This window comes from Heliangelus exortis, chromosome 1 (assembly GCF_036169615.1).
Source record: "Heliangelus exortis chromosome 1, bHelExo1.hap1, whole genome shotgun sequence".
In the NCBI taxonomy this organism is placed as follows: Eukaryota; Metazoa; Chordata; class Aves; order Apodiformes; family Trochilidae; genus Heliangelus; species Heliangelus exortis.
This window is the reverse complement of record NC_092422.1, coordinates 142622921-142646056: the sequence shown is the minus strand read 5'-3', so window position 1 is coordinate 142646056 and position 23136 is coordinate 142622921. Positions and strand designations below refer to the sequence as shown.

At 39.7% G+C, this 23136-nt stretch overlaps 1 protein-coding gene across 1 annotated transcript in view; it reads right to left on the bottom strand.

The window, feature by feature from the left end:
- CRY1 (cryptochrome circadian regulator 1) overlaps positions 1-22764 on the bottom strand; it is a 37749-nt gene extending 14985 nt beyond the window's left edge. The window contains exons 1-2 of the mRNA XM_071729106.1: positions 22173-22764; positions 1947-2055 (exon numbers count right to left, since the gene is read on the bottom strand). Of these exons, the coding sequence (XP_071585207.1) occupies positions 1947-2055; positions 22173-22330 (267 nt within the window). The 5' untranslated portion in view covers positions 22331-22764. The remainder of the gene's footprint in view (positions 1-1946; positions 2056-22172) is intronic.
- Between the last annotated feature and the right edge of the window lie 372 nt (positions 22765-23136).

Here is a 23136-nt window from a genome sequence, read left to right as displayed (position 1 = left end):
TCATTACTTAAAAAAACAAACCAAAAAACCCCAATCAAACAATGAAACTAAAATAATTTTGCAAAGACCTGCAAAGTCCACAGATCCACTGCTGCTATCAGCAACATTGTTAGCTAGTACTGCTGAAAACATGTGACACTGAATCTAGTACATGCATGAAAGAGCCTGAAGGTCCTTGAAGCCTTTTCCAAGGACACAGATGAGTGCTCTGACTTTTGAAGAAATTGTCCTTCAGCCTGTGAAAAGCTGAGACCTACCAAGAAACACCTGTGAAACATTCATCCCCAGGAAATACACAGATGCTGCCATCTGTGATAGGGCTCCTGACACAAGGCTCTATAAAAATTTCACTATCTCCTACTATTATTTACTTAATGTTTTCTCCCAGCCAAAAAACATCTACATCTTCTCTTCAGAGTCAGGATCATCACTCACCTTTGAGAAATTTAATGAGGATGATCTGCAAAACTCAGTTGACTGTTATATGTCTTTCACTGCACACTGCAAGTATTAGATTTAAAGCTACTGCTCTGACAAAAGAGGCCAAGAGATTAATGATATGAGATAGATGCATGTGCCAAGCAGTCTTCAAACAAAAGCTGAAGAAGTCCTCAAGAGCTTCAAACAATGCCTCTTAACTGTCAAAGGTGAGAGAACGTCCTGAAAAGCCCATCAAAGACCAAATACATGATAAAGACTTGAAGAACCAGAAGACAGATGTCAATGTTCTTTTTTTATTAATGTACATTATCTGATAAGTTTTTATTTCCTCAGCACTGAAAATGTGGCACTCTGATGATGTTAGGCATAGAAAGATCAGCCTACTAGCAAAATCTGAAACAGGAGTTGTCAAAGTAGCCATTTAAGTATTAAAAAAAAAAAATAAAATGTCACAGGTCACTCAAACCCAGAAGACAACACATATAACAGCAATATCTTTGCTCATGTTTATATGAAATCAAACCAACTTTGGCCGGCAGATATAACAAGCTTGAACATCTGGGGGCTGCAAACAGCAACTACAATGCCACAGGGCTTCTGCAGGAAATTCTTCACTCAGGAAAATCAAGAAAAGACCAGTCAGAACATCACTCAGTTAGGAGTTCACAACCAAAGCACAAGAATAAAGACAGAAATGTGACAGTTGGTTGAGTTTTCAGCTTGTTATTGAAGATTTGGGAATAAAAATCATGTCTCAGGACAAACAGAGGGGTTTATTTTTTCCCAGTCTTGCTTTCAGTCACCTCAATCTAGTAATTCCACAAAAAATTCTAAAACCTATCTACAAAGTATCCATTTTCAGTGTCCTATTCTAGTACTCTTACCCTAAATACACTATTATCCACAGAAGACAAATTACTATTGCTAACAATCCTTCACAGCCTTTATTTGCTCAGTAGTAAGACCCTTTCCCACAAAAACCTTAAAATTCTTTGACTAGAATTTTTTTTTTTTTTTTTTTTTACCTGCACTGTACTTTTACCATGACTACTACCAGGAAAAAGCTTATCAAACAACTTTTAATGGCCAGAAAGCAACCACAGCAGATATTTGGCCTAAATTAAACATTGCATTTACAGGTCAGCTTTGAACCTGGATTCATATGCACAGAATTTTATTACAGTATTTCAAAGGGAATCTGGAGAGGAAAATTTAGTATATACAGTACCTACACTTAGCAAAACATTATAAATCAGTTCCATTTCTGGAAATAAAGACTGTGAAGTCTAAGAACATCTCAGTTCAGTTTGTGATATGCACATTAGAGGGAAAAAAACCAAATTAACAAAAAACCCACAAACCTTGAAGAGAAACTACAAGGATACTCCTAAGAGCTGCATGGATAACAACTTGCACTGAAGTATATAGTACAAGAAACATGCTTACTTGAAATTAGTTTGTCAGACATATTTATGGACAAAAAAACCCTGCAAGTTGGCATTTACCTTGAAAAGTCTGGGGAAAACATCTGCTGGCTGCCCACGAATAACAAACAAACGTGAATTAAGTTTCCGTAGATTGGCATCAAGATCCTCAAGACATTGAAGCAGGAACCTGCAAAAAATTGTAAAGAAATATTTATTTTCTGAAGCAAAGCAGACAATTTTACAGTGGAATAAGGGAACTAAGAGGAACAATCCAACAAAGATTACCATATTACTTGGCATGTGTTTGGATGATGCATGTTCACATCCTAAGTACACTTAACTTACAGTAATTCATTATAATGTAGTATGTTTCTTGATACATACTTTAGAACACTAAATTGCACCATCATTTAAGTTTTCAACTCAACATTATTCAGCTCCACAATGGACTAATACATACTGAAGTCTTAACTAAAATTAGAAGTATCTTGTTACTCTAAAGAAAAAAAGCACACCACTAAAAAAAAACAAAACCAAAAACCTAACACAAGCAACTAAACCCAAAAACAACCAAACCCACAAACAAACAACAAACAATCAGCTGTTGGCATACTGCTACTAAACCTAATCCTAGTCCTTCTTAAAACAGCAGCCTGAACTGTTACTAAACTCAGCATACCAGAGGAATACATGGTCATAATTATCCCTTTGGCCTTCATTTATAAAAATAGCCCTCTATATAACAAACAGCTTCATGCATCTTGGCTGTAACATCATGAATTACTTAATGAGTAAGTCAGCAAACAATGGGGGGAAAAAAAATTAAAAAAGCAGAGGGAAGAATGGGGTGCTACAAATTTGCAGGTCTTCAAGAGGAACAGGTAGCTGCATAAAGAATGGTGAGAGAGATTCATGTGTGTCAAGATTTATTAGTGGGTTCAGTAACTAAAAATAACTCATATAATGGGGAAAGCTGTTTGGGAGAAGAAATAAAGACAAAAGGAAGGACAGGAAAAATGGAAACTCTCCCTAGCAGCCATCATTAGAGACGCTGGGGGTACCCAGATGAGTGAGCTTTTCTTGGCATAGCAAGAGGCAATATTTTTCCTCTTAGTAACAAATACAGTTTTAGCAGCTCCTGATGAGATCTCTGTCAGCTGCTCTTACTTGCAAAGTTGTTGGCACTCCCCAAAGAACGCAATGAACGTGGCAGCTGCTGAGTCAGAGCCTGCCGGTCATTAACCTCTCTGAGTGCACATTATTACAGCCCCTGCCATAAACCAAAAGCTACACCCATAGGGGAAAAAAAAAAAAAAAAAAAAGAAAAAGAAAAAAAAAAAAGAGGAGATTCCCACACTGCAAGGCATTATTCCTGAGAGAGCCTGCTGTAATGACACTACGTGCAGGCCAGGAGGATAACACCACAGGAGCAACCTCCCGAGACCAAAGCAAAGAAAACGAGTGCCTGAGGCTGGGAGATGCTGCACCCACAGCCTGGGGAAAGGGTGCAGAGGCACCAGGGAAGGGGAGGCTGCACCACTGAGGTCTCCAGAGCTTTAGAGACAAAGCCACTGAGCAACCACCAGGCTCGTTACAATCAAGAGTTCATAAAGCAACCCAGTTCTTCAGAACAAATCCTAAAAAACTAACAATGAAAACGTTACACATTCGAGGAGGGATATAGCATATGTGACTGTTGTTAACCTACTGACTTTTTTTTACATTTTCTAGTGATTTAGCAATATGTAACTGATGCCTACCTAACACACAGGGCTTTCAACTTCATACAGAATATATATATATATATATATATTTATATATATATATATATATATATAAAAAGCTGGGAGTAAAATATTCTAGTGCTATTAAATGCCCAGTATGTGTGGTTCACTTTAACTCAAAGGGCAGGGGCAGACAAATCTGAAAGGAAACCAGCATGTCTTCTTGGCTGGCAACTGCTTATGATTTATGACTGGAACAAACCAAAAATGCCTACTTCTCTCGGTTTGATGAATTTTGTTTTGAAAAAACTCTGGGGGAGCATGACCTTGAAGTAAGAAAAGAAATTAATTCACACTCATTTAGTTAGAAACCATTCAGGAGATGTTTTAAGAATCAAATGAGAATCACCCATGCTTCTATCAGAGAGAACTTGGGCTCCATGTTCCCAGGCCAAAGTCACTTCCAGTTGGACCTTGAAAAGTACACCTTTATTTTATCTCTTTTCCTGAAACCTGGAATGATAAACCTTATAATTAATCTTCTCCACGTGAATCTTCCTTTGAAAGAGCATGGGCACTTCACAAATCACTATGAAGACAAACTGCAATAGTGCCCTGGATACCTTTGGAACAGTTCAGGAAAGAATATTTTTTTCTTGCTTTGGCTTAATGAGGTTTTGCTGTTGTGGTAGTTTGCTTTGGTTTTTAAGCTTCATATCACAGAATATAGGGAAAGGGTATGAAGAGAAACTGTTGACCTAAAATGCTCATAAACTATCCAAACTAAAAATCTGTCATGAAACTGTTAGGGTTGTTTCTATTTGCATTTCAGTTATTTCACACAACTTTTAGTCTGGACTTGGCAAAAATCCTATGCTAGAAGATTACACGCGCTGACCCAGTCTCCAATTCACATCCAAGATCCCTAAACTTGCCCTTAATACTGCTTAATCACTATTTTGCTGGTTGCCAAAATCCTCTCATCGCACTCCAGCATTTCAACCTCCATAGAACTCTTCCATTTATTTAACAAACATAATTGTGTAGACTCAGATTCTTAAGTGTAGGTAGGAAGGGAGCAGGAGAGTGGCCGGGGACATGCACTCTCCCTACCGTGACAAAAACAGGACAGATGAAAAACAGCCAAGCCACAGCTTGTGTTGCAAGACTCTCTGAAAACATATTGTTCAAAAATAATAGGTCAAATTAAACCCTGGAGACCTGATGATATCTGTAGTAACAGCAATGTAAGTGAATACTGCTTTTGACTTCCAGAACACAGATTCAGTTTACAACTGGTTACTCGGAATAAGGGTGCAGTTAATTAAGTGTATGTGAAGGGTTCATTTGGACCAAATGCATTTTAACAAAACATGCTGCAAATAATTAATAATCTATTTTGCTTTCACCAACCATACTTATGCTATACAATATCTAAAGGTATTTTCTCATTAAATGCTAATAAACTTTGTCTAACAAAAGTCTACCCAGATCTACAAAATAATAGTTCAGGTTAGAAGGGACCTTTAAAGGTCATCTAGTCCCATGCCCCCTACAGTGAGCCTTGCTCAGTTAAAAATGAACCTTGAATCACTGCTTTTAGATACAACCCCTACCCAGAAACCTAACAATTGAATCAACTTCTTGTCATAACCAGACTTTTCACCAATTCATATAAGTACCTTAAAACTTCCAGAAGAAGTACTGCAACTTTGCTGTAGTCAAATGGATGTTAGCTAACATCTAGCAAATATCCAGCTAGCATCCAGATACAAGTTCCCTGGAACTTAAGGAAGGAAATTTCTATCTTTCAGAACTTCTGCATTTATTTAATGTGTTAACAGATGCTTGTGTGAATAAGTCTTGTGACAGGGAATGTCTTAATTATACCAAGTCCCTGGGACACTTATACCATGTCCCATTTCCTGCACATTCTCCAGAATTGGCATGGCATTGTAATGCATTTTTCTCCTGCACCAGCAAATACAGTTTCGTCTGTAACTTGCATCTGTTTGTAGAGGAGAAGTAATAACATATTCACAACATGCACACTCCAAGTATTAACCGTATTAGCAGAAGAATAATAAAATAATAATTATCAGTAATCAATGCACTGTCACAGTGAATTATTATGGGATCTGGAAGGAGTTTTTCATTTGCCAAGGTATCATTCTGACTGGTAACACTTGTTTGCAAGTGTAAATAGTTCAAAATTATTCTAATGCTATGCAAGGGCACTTGCTGCATCACAGTAACACGCAAGTGTTTTGCTCAGTGCAGACATACAAACAATTAAAAGCAGCATTCTAGGACAGACAAGGCAAAATTACTTCAGCTTTCTCTCTGAAGAGATACACCAAAATGCGCATGAAAGTGTTCCTTTGACAATATAACACAAATTAAAATAATGGTGAATTAGTCTGTGACAAATATGAAAACCCCATTTCATAAAAAGTAGTTTCTTTTCAGTGCACGAGTTCTTGAAGCAAAGTTTCACCACAGCTGCTATGAAGCAAGAGCTATCAGGCTGAACTCTATTATCCTTTACCCCAAAGTGTGGCAACCAGGAGCATTCAAGTCTCTCCCTACAGTAATAACTCATATTTCTGAGCTTGCAGTCTAAAACAACTTTTTTTCTCTCGATATAACAGTCAATGGGAAAATATTTTCTTTTGAACATTGAATAAATATAAAGACTACATGACAAGAATTCATTAAAAAGTCTCAAAAAGGATGTGTTGGGTTTTTTTTTTTGTTTATCAGATTAGTGCATTAGTAAGCTTCTACATCTGGGCTTCAACTTCCCTTGTAGAAATGAAAAGCAGGGAAAGTTCACTATTAATTTCACAGCAGCAAAGTGTGCAAGCTACATGCATGACTGAGGTGATGGAGGAAGGCTGAGGAAATTTATTGTAACACAGAGAAGATGCACATGCAAAGCATGCCTTGTTCAAGCAATGTTCTTAGGAGTGCATCACACACATTTTGCTCAGAGTCATCTACTTGTAAGAGCCCAAATTTTCATGAAAGCTTCTGAAGAACATATTCTTTAAAAGGCAAACATCTTAGCTCCAAGAAATTCCACAGCCTCCCCTACTGCCAATGATGCAAAGTCTGCTTGGGTTCTGAAATCTAAACTAAATGTCCTGCCCCCTGCATCTTCAGAGTGACTGGCCAGAAACGTAATACAGATCAAAACTATAGCTGCTATGCCACCAAGGCACAAATTAAAAAAGTTAAATAACTTATTGTTAACACAGTTAACCATTAACAAAATTAGCAAAACCAAGGACTATATCCTGCAGACTTCCTGGGTCTAGAGTGTTAATGTGACTAAGGAGTTTCTCCTGGGAAGAGCTCCGCAGCAATCTGTAAAAATGTAGCACTTTTATTTAGAAGGAGACTTACAAGAAGGGTACTTAACAGACTCGCTGTTTGAGACTACCATTAGTCTCATTTGGGGTTATTTTCAGGAGTAATAAACATCCAGAAACCATAATCACAGAACCATCCTTGCCAGCACTAAATGAGCATACAGCTGCTGGGAATTGAGGGAACTTCAAATGCACTGGCTTCTCTTTCAGGAGTTATTCAAATCTGAAAATGGTGGTGCTAAGAATCAAGAAACTTCCATTTCATTTCAGTTTCTGAATGGATCCAGATTTAGAATGTTAGGCTGGGTAGGAGTGTTAGAGTGCACAGCCAGTACCACAGAAAATAAAGGAATCTAGGCAGGCTTCCTCATTCTGAAGAAGAAGTTGAAAAAGTTGAGTGAAAAAGAACAGTGTTAATACTTACTTCATTCCTAAATTTATTTACTGTTTTTACCTATGACTGGTCAACTTCCAACAATCCATTGAAACTTCTCTTTAACCAAACTTTTTAAATACCTTCTATCTACTCACTGGTTCTTATGCCAAGCCATTGATTACAATCTCCCCAGTGAAAGAAAAGCACTGTCAAACAAAAGACTCATGTCGTTATGGATATTTGGTCACCACCCAGGCTTTGTCTATCAGAATGATCAAGTAGCCTAAAGTCTGCCAGTTTTATTTTCCCATTCGATTTTTTTTCCAATGTTCCTATCAGATCTTCCTCCTTCATCTCCCATTGTTTAGTAAAGCTGGGTTTAATAAAAAGAAAGAATATTACATACCATTTAGCATCAACCAATTTTTTTGAAGAAATTTTAAATAAAATTTTAATTAAATGTATTTAATTTACATTTGAGTATAGTTTACAGGATTAGACCCTGACTGTACTAATATATTCATACATATATATAACATTTATTTCTCTTCACAGGAAGAGACGTAGTGAGCCATTCTTTCATATATATCTGCTATTTTGCCATACATATGGTTAGGGCACTATGAAAGTCCAGTATCATTTAGGCAAATATATTCCTCATACTGGCTTCTCTTCTACAGAAATCACAAGATGGATTTCATCTAATACTGAAACAAAGCATGAGACACTAAGAAGTATCTTAAATTTAGTATTTGACCAGTGTATTTTCCTGTTTGATTGCCAACGAATGTGTCTTAGCGTGAGCAGTATATTCTTATGAAACTCTAAGAAGATTAAGCTCAGACAGGATTTAAGTGTTATGTACACTCCACAGCATCCTTTGGCAGCAAGCCATAGTAATATTTTCCTATTACCAAATCAAGGTCACAGAGACATGCCTTACAACATTACACTGCTTCAGCGAATACCACACACAACTTCCACATCCTCACAAGGTATACAATAACACACTTCACAGAGGTATTGTTCTTCCAGCATATAACACTGGAGCAAGAAAAAGTTATTCACGTTATTCGACTCTAGATACTGAAGTGAAGTGGCTGTGGGAGCTAACTAATCTCCTGCAGGGTTGGCTCTGCAGTCAGTAGAGAAAAAACAGCTTTAAGAGCACAATTTAGGACTTCAGTATCTCTCATAACTTAGTAAGAGCTGATCCACACACAAAAATAAAACAAAACACAGACCTTGAAGTGCGTCACTTGGCTTTTTTCTTCTGATATTTGCTACTCTTGTAATCTGCAAGCCAAAGCAGACTGTGATGGAGAAATAAGGCAAAATATACCCAAGCCCATATACAGCTGAAACATTCCTAATTGCTGTAAAAGACAGCAAACAAAACCAAATTCAACTCTTTGAAACAGGATGAGAGAAGGGGTTTCATGAGAAAGCAACATTTGAAATTTAATCTCTTCTAAAATTAGTCCTTTAGGATACATCTTCTTTGAAGCTAAGTAGTAAAGACCATTTCACATATAGAGTGGGGCTAGAATACTAACTACTGCAAGCAGTACTGCCTTATTTAAAAAAAAAAAAAAAAAAGTCATTTGAGTCTAACTTAGCTCACACTGGACACAAAGCTAGCATTTTCTTACATATAATTCTTCATTAATTTCTTTCCAACTGAATTACCTTTTCAAGGTTAGCATTCCCCAAAGGAAAGAAATACAAAATTTGTCCTATTCAAAATAAATCAACGATCTCCCAAAAAGCAATCTGTATCTGGCTTCTATTCTGTGAGCCATGCGTCACATCAAATACTCTGTTTATCTTCTGTAAAAATCTGGATCTTAACTTCACATTTAAAGGGCACCTATTATTCATCTAAACTATTCCCATATAACTACCAGCAGGCATCTCAAATTACTTGCTTGTTACAAAGGTCAGTCTTCTACTGATATGAGACTATCAGGCTCACAGCTTCCTAAATCTCCCTCCCAATATCTTCTGTTCTTTAATGTATGTATCCTGTGTTTATTTTTCTCTAATCCTCTAATTCCAATCTGATAAATCCAAGTCCTTATTATTTGACTTTAATTCTTTGCACCTACTCTTTCTAAAGGGAAACTAGTTGGACCCACAAAGGAAAACTCAAGAGCAAACAAATGTCTTTGCAGTGGGGACAGCTGGGGAAATTGGACCTAGAAGCAAATTACAAAACTGAGTTACTTGAGAATACAGACATACTCACACTTAAATAAACTAAAACCTCCTTATTCTCACATATTTAAGTTCTCTTATTTAAATGAGCAGCTCATAAGGCTTGATGTAATTAAACCAGAGCTGGCCTGCCTTATAAAATAGTTCAGCCATGTTATTTTTGGTAATCTAAGCTGTCCACAAGAAAGTCACAGCTATGGCTCATTTCAAAAGAGCAAGCATGATAAGAGTACTATAACAAGATAGTCTTGCAATCTGATTCTGAAGGACAAATTTTATGCTGCCTCTCATTTTCTTCAACAAAACCCCTTCGCTTTCCTTACATTAAAGTGACCTTTTTAGAAGTTATAATTACTGCTAATAAGATTTTGCACAGTTATAAGTTTCCCAGAAATGAAGCACTGTGTGAAACAAATACATTTGTCAACTACACAGTAGAAATTGCAAATCTTTAAGGTGTAATTCCATTAAACTAACAGATGAGAATTAAGAACAGAGCTGAAATCTACTAGTAAGCATAGAAGCTGATATAAAGTTTGGAAAACAGGAAAAGAAAAAAAAAACAAACCCTCAACACCCAAACCTCAGGCTGTTCCTGAAAATTTTTAATTAAACTGACTAGATTTCATATCTTTGGTGTGTGGTTTACAGAGGTCTGATATTCAGCATTATACTCACTTCCCATGGGTACCTACTCTCACGAATGAAGGGGGTTGTAACTAGATGAGCATTAAGGTCCCTTTCAACCCAAACCATTCTATCACTCTATAGGAAGGCCAAAATTTTCTGAACTGGTCTTTCAAACATTAAATTAGTCATTTACATCTGATTATAATGTAAACATCAATAAAATGGGTCCAATATTTTGAGTAATGATAAGATATAAGTAACTGAAACAGCTTTGTTTATTAAGGTGCATAAATCAGAAAATCTTCACTTGGTCCCAAACTTTCTTAGCATAGAAGTAGACTGATGGAGATAATCTTTCACTTCATGCTCCAGAGGCCTTCTATCTCAAAGTCTAAAGCTAATGAAAAAATGCACTGAGGTCAGTAAGGTAAGCTCTGGTAAACAACACTGAAATACAGCTCAAGACCTAATACATGAAAAAAATCCAAATAACCCCTAGATGAACAAGCTATCTCTGCCACAACTGCAGCAGTTTACTGCTCTAATGAAGGTCAGGACCAACAAATTATCTCACTTGAATCAAATTAATGTTGAAAAGCTACATAGTACAGTGAAGTGGAACATTCTAATAACTAAAGTTCATTGCCAATCATCTCTGTAGAACTGGAAGCAGTTTAGATGAAAAATTATTTTATGAAGATTAAACCTTTACTAGAGCAACTGTAATTCTGCATTTTTCTTGTTTTCCCTGTCTTTCCCTTCCTTTCAGATGACAGGAATGAATTACTAAATTCTGTGGACAGACATCACAGCTTTGTATTACTTTGCCTATTAAAATTAATAAAAGTAGACAACTGGAAAACATCATCCTACCCAGGATCTCTTCCTTTTTTCCAGTTTGCTTGTGCCAGAATGAGAACTGATTGCAACACAGATCATGCAGATAGGAACCCTGCCTATTTAAAGAAAAAAAAAAAAAAAAAAAAGAGTGGGGGCACTGATGCACCTTTCTGAACACTGGATAAAATTTGTTAGAGACAAAACAATTGAAATAAGAGCAACTTAATATCTAGGCAAACTGTTAGCATTCCAGAAAAAAAGGTACTTCTAAGAAAGCAGATACAAAATTGGAGTTTAAAAACTGTGTTTCTATTATTATTAGACAAAAATGATAGGGGAGCATTTGTAGGCTCTGAACCACTGGGAAGTATTATTGTTGTGCAGAACCTTCAAGCAAGATGTTCCCCCTCACTGGAGGTCAAACTGATGAAAAACAAACATCATTTGGTTTTAATCTCCGTTAAATAAAAATAAAATAAATTACAAAAATATTTTTTAAAAAGGGGGGGGGAGAAGGGGGGCGGAGGGAGTCTACGAAGTCGGCAGTTTTCATGCATAACCTGATCATTTCCTTATAGCGTTTGTAAGAAGAACATTTCAATATGAATCAACAAAAATAGTTTCCTAAAGTAGGTCGTTGCTGCAGCAACCGGGCGCTGTTTGGACTACTCCCTGCCACAATGACCTACTTTTCCAGTTACATGCAACCCTTGGAGTTGGAGCCCAATTCCTCCTTCCTTTCGGAGCCGCCCAGAGAGGATTTCCGTACCGCGGCCGAACCTCACTCTTCCCCGGCAGGGAGAAAGGTTCCCAGCAGGTACCAGCTGCGGGTCGGTTCCGCTCCTCCGTGTTGCATTTAGAAGTTCTGGCTGCTAAAGGTTAAGTGAAACCTAATACCTGCTCGGAGTTCAAAAAGTACCGAGCCCGGGTTCAAAACCGGAGGAGCCGATAAAAATAATGGGAGAGGAAGGTGACAGAATGAAGAGCGGACCCTGAACGAGGTGTCCCCTGCCAAGAGCCAACAGCTGGCAGGCAGCTCCGGCTCAAGCCGGTGGCTGCAGTGCTGCCTCCCCGGCACAAAATTACGGGTCTAAATAACATTAAACCTGCATAAAGGAAAAAAAAAGCCTTGTGGGTGACAGGTACAGCTAATAGGTTTTTTAACCCCACTTAACACTGCGTGGACGGTGGAGTGGGGACAGAGAGAGGTACCACACGAGTTCACGGAGTAATGTTGGCAGTCGCTTAATTCCCTGTTTGCTGTTAATGACCATTAACCCTAGGACAAAGGAAAAAAAGATCACCAGTGCAACCATTCATTGAACTAATATCTTGATGAAGAAAATAAATATTATCTCTGTAGAAATAAGCCTGCAAGGTTTTAAGCATCAATCATGCTGACTTGTGCATAGGTACTTCTGAGCCCCAAGTTCAAAATCAAGATAAAACTTAAGAAGCAAGCACAAGAGACTAATGCTTCCAAGTAAGAGATAACTGATTCTAACAAAAGGTGAGCTGTGCATTACCACATACTACATTCCAATTCAAACTTCTGTTAACAGAAAGATTCAGATACAACTCATACTATGAAAGCAGAAAACCAAAGCATACACAGCAAAGCTCTCCACAACTTCACCCTAAGTCTTCTTAAAACTTCCAAGTTCAACAGGAAAAATACTAGAATATGAAAATATAGTGCTGTGAGTGGAAAAAGTTTTTGGAATTCACCCCACACTGTCACTTGGGAACAAATCATCCATCATGAGAGAATTACTCCTGCAAATCTCTTGTTCTTCAAAAAGAACAGGACAACAAGATAAACACCAAACTTAAAAATTATTTTTGCCTTACCATTGCATTGGAGCAGAGCAGCAACTTCAAAAATACAATTCTGAAAGATGGACTCGTAGAAGAAAAAAAAAAAATCATAGGATTATGACAAGAAAAATCAGAAAGCCTGCTGCAAGAACAACAGCTGACCATCAGAAACACTTAGCTTGAAAGCATGACCTCCATCACCAAAAACACAAGCTCTGTTGTGCTGTCTCGCATGGAAGTAGTAAAGAAGTGGAGTTAAAACTTTCAGAGCAGCTTTTCTTTGGCCAACTAATACGTTTCTAAGTTGGCACTGAAAAAGAGAGGTTGGCGGAGTTGTATTTGAAATAACGCAGAAAGCCATAAATCTAAAATGCAAAAATAGGAAAATCTACACTACCCCCACAAATCCAGGATTTTCTTAATGGCTGAGAAGAAAAACACCACTGCTGAAAGTACTTTGAGTACTTCTCACCAGTGAATTTATTGGCACCAAGCTTACAGAAATTTCAATTAAATAAAGAAGCCCTGCTCGCTGAAAAAACATCCTAACTCCATGACCAAAACTAATCCTTATACACATCGCCTCTGATTATGAAAGCCTTGAAAAACAAAAGGAAAATATACCATAATTAAAACTGAACCATCAATATCATAGCCATTTGCAATTTCTTCCTTTGTCATAAAGTGAAGAAACTACATGTTAGATGTTTTCAGACAATACCAGTTAAAGACTATGCTGGAGAAAATGAAAGAGTCACTCTTAATAAGTCTTTTAAAGAAGCATTCACAGGATTTGGGATACCTTAGAAAGAAATACAAAGTGCAGTTAACTAGATCTGACTAAGCCTCTCATCTACTGAAAAATGACAGAAGCTCACAGGCATTATCACTAGGCAACCCAAATAAAACAAAAAAAAATCCATACTACATCCTTTGCTTGATCACCCTCATTAAGACTTAGATAGTTTTAATTTCTTGAATTCATTAATATCAAGAGTTATGAAAACACAGAACAAAATCAAAATGCAAACTCCTCCCTCCCCAAAGATGCTTCTAAAACATGGATGGCAAAAACTACTTATAGAATATTTTATTTTCAATGCATATTTCAGTTTTACAGATGTAGAGTCATGCCTCTCCTACGAGAGGGGAAAAGAAGGGAAACAATAGTAGGCAATCTCTGCTGAAAGCTGCATTGTTCTTTTTCTGTTTTAAGACTACTAGGAAAAATGAGTTTTTTTATTCTTAAGAATGTGAAACATGAAGAATAGGATGGGGAAAAAAAGCCACAGATCTAACAGACAAAAAAGCTCAACTCAGTAAACTCACAAGAGTACATAGGAAAGAAAATTTTCACTCCACTCTTCAATTAATCCAATGAAAGGGAAATAAAATGAATCATTTAATGCCAGTGTCTCTATAAAATGGAGTCTCACAATTGTGTCACTTCTCCAGTACTTCGGAACTGCACAGACTGCAAAACTGTGATAAAGCTTGCAACAGTGTTTTGTATCTTTAGTGCAATGCAAAATTGTTTCTGTTTTATGAACTATACAAAGAATGAAGTAACAAACAACCAACTTGGAGTTACTCATTTATTTACTGATCTGCTCAAGGATGCCCTAGAATTTCTGTTCTTTCAATCATTATTTTGCCCCTCTCCTCAACTGCAGCACAGTTTACCCATCACTGACAAGGTAGACTGTTGTCATTAAGAAATAATTAAAACTGCATGTGCTGAACTCCAGTTCCCTTATAAAAAGTAAAGCATTTCCTAGATCATCCACACTTTGGACAGATAACAGATTGAAAAATACAAGTTTTCCTTACAGCAGTTTTTCCTAAATAGCTTTTGTTGTAGATACATCATCTGCATCACTGAGGAGTCAGTCACAACATGCATTCATACTTCATTACTTCCCCATTTGAGCTTAAACAGATTTTTTTTTTTCCAGTGTTTCTGGTTTTCGTTTTAAAAGGATAGGAGTCTGTGTTCTGAAAGGAATCAAACCTACTAAAAAAGGAATACATGTGACTGAACAGGAACGGAAATGTCTTTCTACAAATCAAACACTGAGATAAAGTTTCAAATGCAGGCCCAGAAAATTTATCTAGTTTAGTTGCAGGAGTAAGCAATGTGAAACAAAAGCTTAGGTGTACACAACATCACATGCTTGTCAACACTGAAACTAGGCTTGCAGGACACTTCCTGACCAATGTTCAGCTAGAAGAAATACATCTCTGATACTCTGAACAGGTTCCACACTATTGCATGGAACTTGTTGAGTTAGCACTTTTCGAAGAGATCATAAGCAACAATTTGGCACCTGAAATTACTTCTGAAACACTGAGTATTAACAAATTCTTATTTCCTAACCAGTTTTACCAATGTAGACTTTCAGAACTTTTAAATACTAATGCATTAAAAAAGAAAAAAATCAGCAAAGCTCAACATTTGAGGAAAAATGCATTTATTAGGAAGCTCTGTTCACTGCAGCTCAGCTACTCTCTACACTAAAGCTAACAAAGCTCATGTGTTAATTTTTAATAATATCTCACTATTGGTAATTGATAGGCTCTTAGATTCATAACAGACACAGGAGTATAGCTACACATGCAGACTTTTGCCATGGCTGCCTCCATTTATACACGGAACCAGAACACTGCAATATAGACCTGTTTTCCCCAAGCCTTTCCAGTCTATCCTTCACCTCCACTAAAGTTTTATTCCTATATAAACAAACTTTTACATGCACAGAACTCCGAAACACTGAAAACAAACGCTTAATGGTGACCTGAAAAATAAGTGGAGGCTTTGGTGTTAGAGGAACATTGCAATTATAGTTCACCTGTTGACCTAGATTGCAAAGGACTCGAAAGCCAGTATACGGAAGCACATAAACATTGCCCCACATTTAAATTAGAGTTCTGAAAAATGTAAATAAAATGTATTACACCAAAATACCATGAAGTTCTTAAGCCGATAACCAAAACCAGTCCTTTCCTAGAAGTAATCAAAGGCGTGGCTATTAAACCAGATAAATGTGATATGCAAATTACTAAGCCTATAGAATACAAAGCCACATACTGCCACACTACTTACACAACAGAAGCACGCTTCAAGCTTATTTTTGCCTTTTTAGGTCACTATGGGAAGGTCACAAAATTCCCTAGAACAAAGAGTTTATTTCAATATACACATTAATACACTGCAGACTCGAGTGTAACTTCCACATTGGAAAAATGGCTGACTTCACAGGCAGCTTGACCTTCCTTCTACCATGAGTTATACAACTGACCTGAAAACCTGTGAGGCATTGAGAGGGTACAGAAAGGAATCACCTGCCTTGAAAAGAAAGGCTTGCATTCTGAAGACAAACTGTCAGAAACCAAAAGGTTCAGGTAGTACAATGATGAACAGCTTTTTCTGCAATATTTGCAGAATGAAATGTGTTTAAAGAGAAGCTTCCATTGGTAGGAATAAAGACATTTTCATAAACTGGAGAAAAATATATTTCATTGCATGAAAATGACCAAAATAGGATTATAATGCATAAAATAATGTGCTTTGAAGAACTGATGCAGAATTCATTGATACAGCTACATACTGATCTGGGGGTGGGGGTGGGGGGTGGAAATCTGTATTCTTGATTGCTTGAAAAAACTTGCTTTCACATTCATCACAGATGGTGTTTGTTGAGGGTTATCACGCTCTCCTTCTATGACCAGAGGAGGTAACACCACAAATTGCAGACCCATTACCTTCCCCTGCTAAAATAATGTGATCTATTGATACTTAGGCAAAATAAAACCAAAACAGATTTCTGGTCCCATGAGAAAGAAGATTAAAATAATCCTACAGAGCTGCTTCAAGACTGCAGTTGTCCCTTGATACTCAACCTCAAAGTCCACATGCTACTCTGACATACCAAGAACACTCCCCAGACCTTCTCCAGATATCCTCAAACCTGGAGGTTAGCAAGTAAAACCAGGTCTCTAAAACCTCAAAATGTCTTAACCTGAGGAACTAGATTTCTTCAAGAACAAGTTTGCAGTCAAAAAGCAAGTTGTATACATGCTGACTAGAATGTTTCTGACCTATAATAACTGCTACTTGGGAAAAAATACTTATTGAACACTTTGCATAAAATTGGATTTCCACTTGTTCTCTCCAGACCACTCAGTGCAGACTTCTTGTCCAATTGCATCACAGTTACATTACAGAATCTGGAGATACAAGATCATACCCCAAACTATGCAAACAAGCATAGTGTAATTTCTTGGACAGTTATTTCTCACATTCTGACAGTCTGACAAAAAAATAAATCAGGCCATTCCCCTAACACAGTAAAAAGGCCAATGTAGCTTTCAACAATATAATTTCGAAGGGTGGCAACAAACAGCAAGCCATAGAAGAAACCAATAATAACCTTCAAAAAAACACTTGGTAGTTACTACACACACAAGCAATGCAGGCCAGCTATATGGCCACTTTAATCTGGAACAAATTCTTACTGACACTGGAAGAAATGGCCCCTGCCCTCCCCACCCTTGACTCTTCACTACTACTACCGCAACCTTTTTGTTGGCACTCTCTGTCACAGAGCTAATCCCACCAAAACTGGTAAGTAATCTCTTTGGGACAGATTGATGAGCTAACCTGGTTCACCACAGGGCTGTGTGCTATCACAGAAGGGTGGAACCACCCTTTTCATTAGCACTGAAGGATTAAAAGCGTGAGGACACACGTCAGCGTAGTTCAGTGACGTACTTTGTAAATCACAGGACTAGATCATATAACACAACGAACTGTAGAGGGGAATCACTGAGCTGTGGGCACTTTTTGGGTAGACAAAGCTTTCTGAGAAAGAGGACAGGTGGGCAACCCAGGTGTTTGGCACTGGAGGGTTTGGTTTCTCCAATCTAACAGCCAGTCCCACAGAATTCCCACCTGAACTCTAGGGTCCCGAAAACAAGTTACGGCTCTTCACTAGCAGATTTAGAAATGTACAGACCAATGATCCTCATCTTAGTGGGCTGGCTGGACAAAACAAAAGTGCTCCAAACTGTGCACTGCATTAGAGCTAAAGCCCCTTGTCACAAGATACGATGGGTATGTCCAGAACACAGCACAGGAATACCGAAGCTCCCTTGCAGACCTGTTACACCCTGGCTATGGCAGTGGAGTTCAGAACAGGCTCCCTGCCCTGTGAAAGAAAACCTCAAGTATCTACAGAATATATACAAAATTAATGTTACACCCAAGTCTTATGTATGACTTGCTTTACGGCTGAAAGACCAAAAGCCTTGTCTCTGTTTAGATTTTAGGTTGGATTGATGTTAAATATTTCAAAAATCAAATCACTCACAGGACGAAGAATCTACACTATGAAAACAAAAGGATATTTTTAGCAGGGAAGTCAGTTATCTCGGTGCACTCCTTTTTACATAACAAGCATGTCACCAAAATTAATGAAGTAAAACATACACATTTTGCCTGCCTGAATTCCAGATATGACATAATATAAAAACAATTCTCCTAAACCAATAGGACTGACGGCCATAGCAACAGCAGCTAACTTTCCAGGATGTTGAACGTATCAGTATTTCATAAAATCTACTTGATATCCAACATAAATTTTATTATTATTTTAGAAGTGAAAGTTGTTCTCTTCAGGAATTATTTAAAAGTACATTACATGGTTTGGCAAAATCTTTTAAAATCAATTACTGCATACCAGTCTTAACTGGCATATCAAAACCATACATGCACCCTCAAAAAGACAAACTAAAAAAGTAATTATTAGCCAAAGTAAATCCTTATGCAGCAACTAACAGTGTGTTTGCATTTCATTTTAGGTACTGTGATCAATTGCCAGGCTGTACTAAAACCAGGGCTAAATTAAACCCTCTCCTAAGTAATACTGCTAAACATGAGATCCCATTCTCCTTAATATGGCAAAGTCTGTGAGCACACACAAACACATTTTTTCATAAGTAGGTAATGGTTACTTTAAAGTACGTAAGTCACATTCTTTGTCTACTCTGTTCATACAATTAGATGCACACTAGTTCTGGTGCCAAAAGTCTAAGGGCAATTGACAAAACTTGGAGAGTGTTAAAGTGATTGTTATTTAGCATTTCCCTCAACTATTTCTCTATCACCTTTTACTGCCCCAAATAACCTCACTCTTTCAAGCTTTTTTCTGTGAACTGGAAAACTCATCATTTAGAAAAAGCATGTCACAGCAGAAGCACATCTTGATTTCTTTGACAGCTTGAAAGAAGGAACAGTGAGACCACCCAAAACAGGAACAGAAAAAAAATGAAGCAAGTTGAGGAAAGCCCTGGCATATGTTACGTAGCATTCCTGATTTTAGAACAGGTAGGCTGACTGCCAGGAGAAAGGAGGTCAGTAAGACCATGTGACTGCTTAGTAATTAGACTTGCTCAATACTGCAATTACACAAAAATATTAGTTCATGAGTGTTACATGACTGTTTAAGGAGAGAAAAGTTATTCAGAAAGCACTTAGGTATTAAAGGCTGCTACTTGCCAGTTGTAAAACATTTTTTAAATTAACTGTAACTGGTAACTTTGCAGAGTTACAATACTACTTCTAAGAAGAAACTAAACCTCTTGGCTTCTTGTATTCTTGCACCATTTTTACTCATGTCCCTTGTGTTAAACATATTTTGAACTCTGACAGACAAGAGTTTTGTCCAGGGCATTAGGACCATAAACTCACCAGAACATTAAGCCTCGGTGCCAATCAACTCAAACTAAGAAAGGACCAGAAGATTTAATTTTACTTATGTTCCACATGCTGAAGGGCTTCTGCTCCTAATCTCAGATAAAATATTTTTGACTAATTCAACATTGTACTCCACAGGCATGTAAGCAAGGATCTTGTTTACAGTCATCAAGTGACCAAGGAGAAGCAATGCTTGATTATTAACTTCAAGTGCCAAATGAGACTGGCAAACCAAAAAACTGCATCATGAGTCTTATGTATGATATTAGGAATGTGTACGTTACCACTGGTTAAAAACAGCTCACTAAAACCACAGGAACCTAAAATGGAATTATTCCAAACTAGTAACTGTTCATTTAAATTAAAATGTACTGACATCGCTCTAGCAAATATACAGCTAGCAGCTAGTTATTCTATAAAGTTACCATACTTTTAAACTTGAAAAAAACACAAAACCTAAGCATCTCACACAACCATGCTAAGGAAGGCAGTGAGGCTTCCTACTCAAATCCAAGTGCAGCATGTGCCTTGAGAGTATCTGAGTCCCAAGAGATTGTTTGAAGTGCTTTGGAGAGGAAAGTTGTAATTCACCCTTCTGAGAGATCTGGGGCAGGAGATGAGGTGAACACAAAAATAAAGGACTTAAAAAACGACTCCACAAAGGTAACTAAATGAAAGCCCTCACCAACAAAAACTCAAGCCCTCTAGCCAGCAACTAAAAAAAGATGGTTTTCTTCAAATGCAAAAATGCAGTGCAGAAACTAGTTGTCTTTTAGAATGCTGTTAAAGTAGACCAACTCGCAGATACACTACACACAAATGTACTCAAGGACTGTATTAGGTAATGTTCTTGTTAGTCATTGAAGAAGCAGGGCAGTAGCACTGAAGATATGAACTTCCTCTTGCTAGAATCAAAGTTCACCTTCATCTATCATTCACTAGCCCTGAAAATATAACCAAAAGCAGTTCAGCATTTCAATAGCAAAATGCATTAGAAACCTATGAAATAGTCTTAAGACAAGTGGTTTCCTTAAGACTTACATCAATTGCTGGCACTCTTTGCTAGAATTCATTTAAAAATCAAGTATAAGTTTATAAGTTATCCATGCTTCATCCATAAAACCAAGACTTCTAATCTTTCTTTATATGAAGTCATTATTTGTTATTAAAAAACCTCTCCCCTTCAAAACAAGCAAAAATAATTTAAAAGCCCCTATAACAGAAATTACATTATAAAGTTCAGGTAAGGGAACTATCTAACAATTATCATAAGTCGTATTATTGATAATTAATTCCTGCCAGTGAAAATGGAATAACCATCAAGTCAAAGTTCACAGAAAGCATTTTTAGTATTTCTACCTTCCGAAAACTAGAAATAGGACCACAAGGAAAACTTCTCAAAATTTGAAAAAAACTCCAAAACAAAACCCAACTACTTTCCAAAGGTAAATTACCTTGCTGGCAAAATATTTACTGATCTGGGATACAAATTATTAAATCTTAATGAAATAATCCTTGAAGATAAGCAAGCTGAATTGAAACCCAAAGTATCTCAGCTTTGCCATTCTTCTTTGACACAGTGTCAAACCAAGTTTCATTGTGCTTATTCCATAATTAGGCAACTCTTCACAGCACCATAGTGTGGGCAGGGTAATTTAATGAGCATTTCAAGTTCCTGACATTGGGTAGAGAGGTGATACAAGAACTCTCCTGCATTATCAACCCTTTTAAAAGGGCAACAATTTTCAGATCCTCAGTGATGCTTTAAATATTCTAGCAAGATAAGCATGCAAAGAAGTGCCATGAGCCTCTGCCTTATGGCACACAGTGACGATACAAGTGTCAGTCACAACGCCACAGTAAAACTCATTTTTGTATTAGGTAGGACTACACCCGGCTTGAGGGCGCAGGAACATATCTGCAGGCTCCGCAAAGGGACACCACGTACCCTTTCCTGCAGGAAAAACATCCCGAGAAATTACTTTTGAACCAATCGAGCAGCTTAACAGGGGGCTGCCTTCTTTTCCTCCCTTCCCCCAGGATGGGGTCACCCTGTGCCGCCGCGGGGTTTCTGGCTGCCCAGAGGTGCGGAGGTGCAGCAAGCCCTCAGAGCTGCTCCTCCAAGGGGTTCTCGGTCGCCGCAGACCCCGCTCCAAGTCTCAGCGCGGGTGGGCACCGCGGCCGCACTGGGGAACTGAACCACCGACCGCGGCAGCGGTGGTTCCGCGGCACTCCCGCCGCTCGCCCGCCCACCTAAGCTTCTCTTCCACTTCCTCAGCACACCACGGACCGCCCGGGCCCGCACTCCGCCACAGGCTTCCCCCGCTTCTTCCCCCTTCCTCCCGGCTGCGGCAGCCGCTGCCCGGGGCGGCGCAAGGGGTGGATATGTAACACCGCCGGCGGAGAGCCGGGGAGGGAGGGAGGGCAGGCGGGCAGTCGAAGGAAGCCGGCGCTGGCAGCGGCCCAATCGGGCTCCGAGGGGAGGGTATGGCGGGGAGGCAGCGTGACCGCATACATAACGCGGGGATTAGGGCCCCCGCCGGCCGCCCCCCGCCGCCGCCCCGCACTCACCGCCACCTGTTGATGCCCACGTTGGAGGAACCGGCGAACCATGGGTCCAGGATGTAGACGCAGCGGACCGTGTCGGCGCCTTGGATGCACTCCCGCAGGGCCGGGTTGTCGTGGAGCCGCAGCCCCTTGCGGAACCAGTGCACGGCGTTCACCCCCATGCCGCAGCCGCCGTCGGGCCGGGCCGGGGGCGCGGGCGCTCAGCGGGAACCGCCGCCGCCCGCAGGGCCGCTCATGGCCCGGCGCCGATGTTCGGCGCCCGGGCGAGCAAGGGCCGCCGCCCCGGGTGGAGAGGCGGCGGGGCTGGGGAAGAGGGAAGAGGGAGGGGAGCTGAGCGGCGCGGAGTCCACCTGGAGCGGCTCTAAGACCCGGCGGAGACGACGGGGGCGGCCGCCGGGCGGGGACGCATCACCCCGCGGAGCCCCCACACCGGGGGGGAAAGCGGAGACGAAAGGACGGAGCGCGGGATCCGGTGGGGTCGGTGCGGAGCTTCCCTCTCCTCTTGCCCACGGGAAGCAGCGGCCGTCGGTGACCGGCCGCGCGCGCGCGCCTCGTGCCAGCCCGCGGCCGCCGCCTCGCTGCTTGCCCTGTGACTCTGCGCCGGGCACCGGGGCGCCGCCGGCAGCCCCGCCCCGCCCCTCGCCGCCGATTGGCCGGGCCCCGGCCCACGTGACCGCCGGCCCTCACGTTTCTGAAGTGTGTTTACTACCGGCGGCGGGGGGTGTTGGGATTGAACGGGGAAGGGAGCAAGGAACCGGGAATTGAACGGGGAAGGGAACGGGAGAGGTGGGCGTGCTCAGCAGCGAAACCCTCCCGCGGGGGGTTGGGGGTGGGAGGTAATGAGGGGTGGCGAGAGGTGACAGTCAGCGGTGGGAAGGGGCACCGGGGGCGGAGACCACGGCTCCCCCCTCTTCCCCCCTCAGCCCCCTCTCCCGGGCGGCGGGACCCGGATGAGCACGGGGCTCCG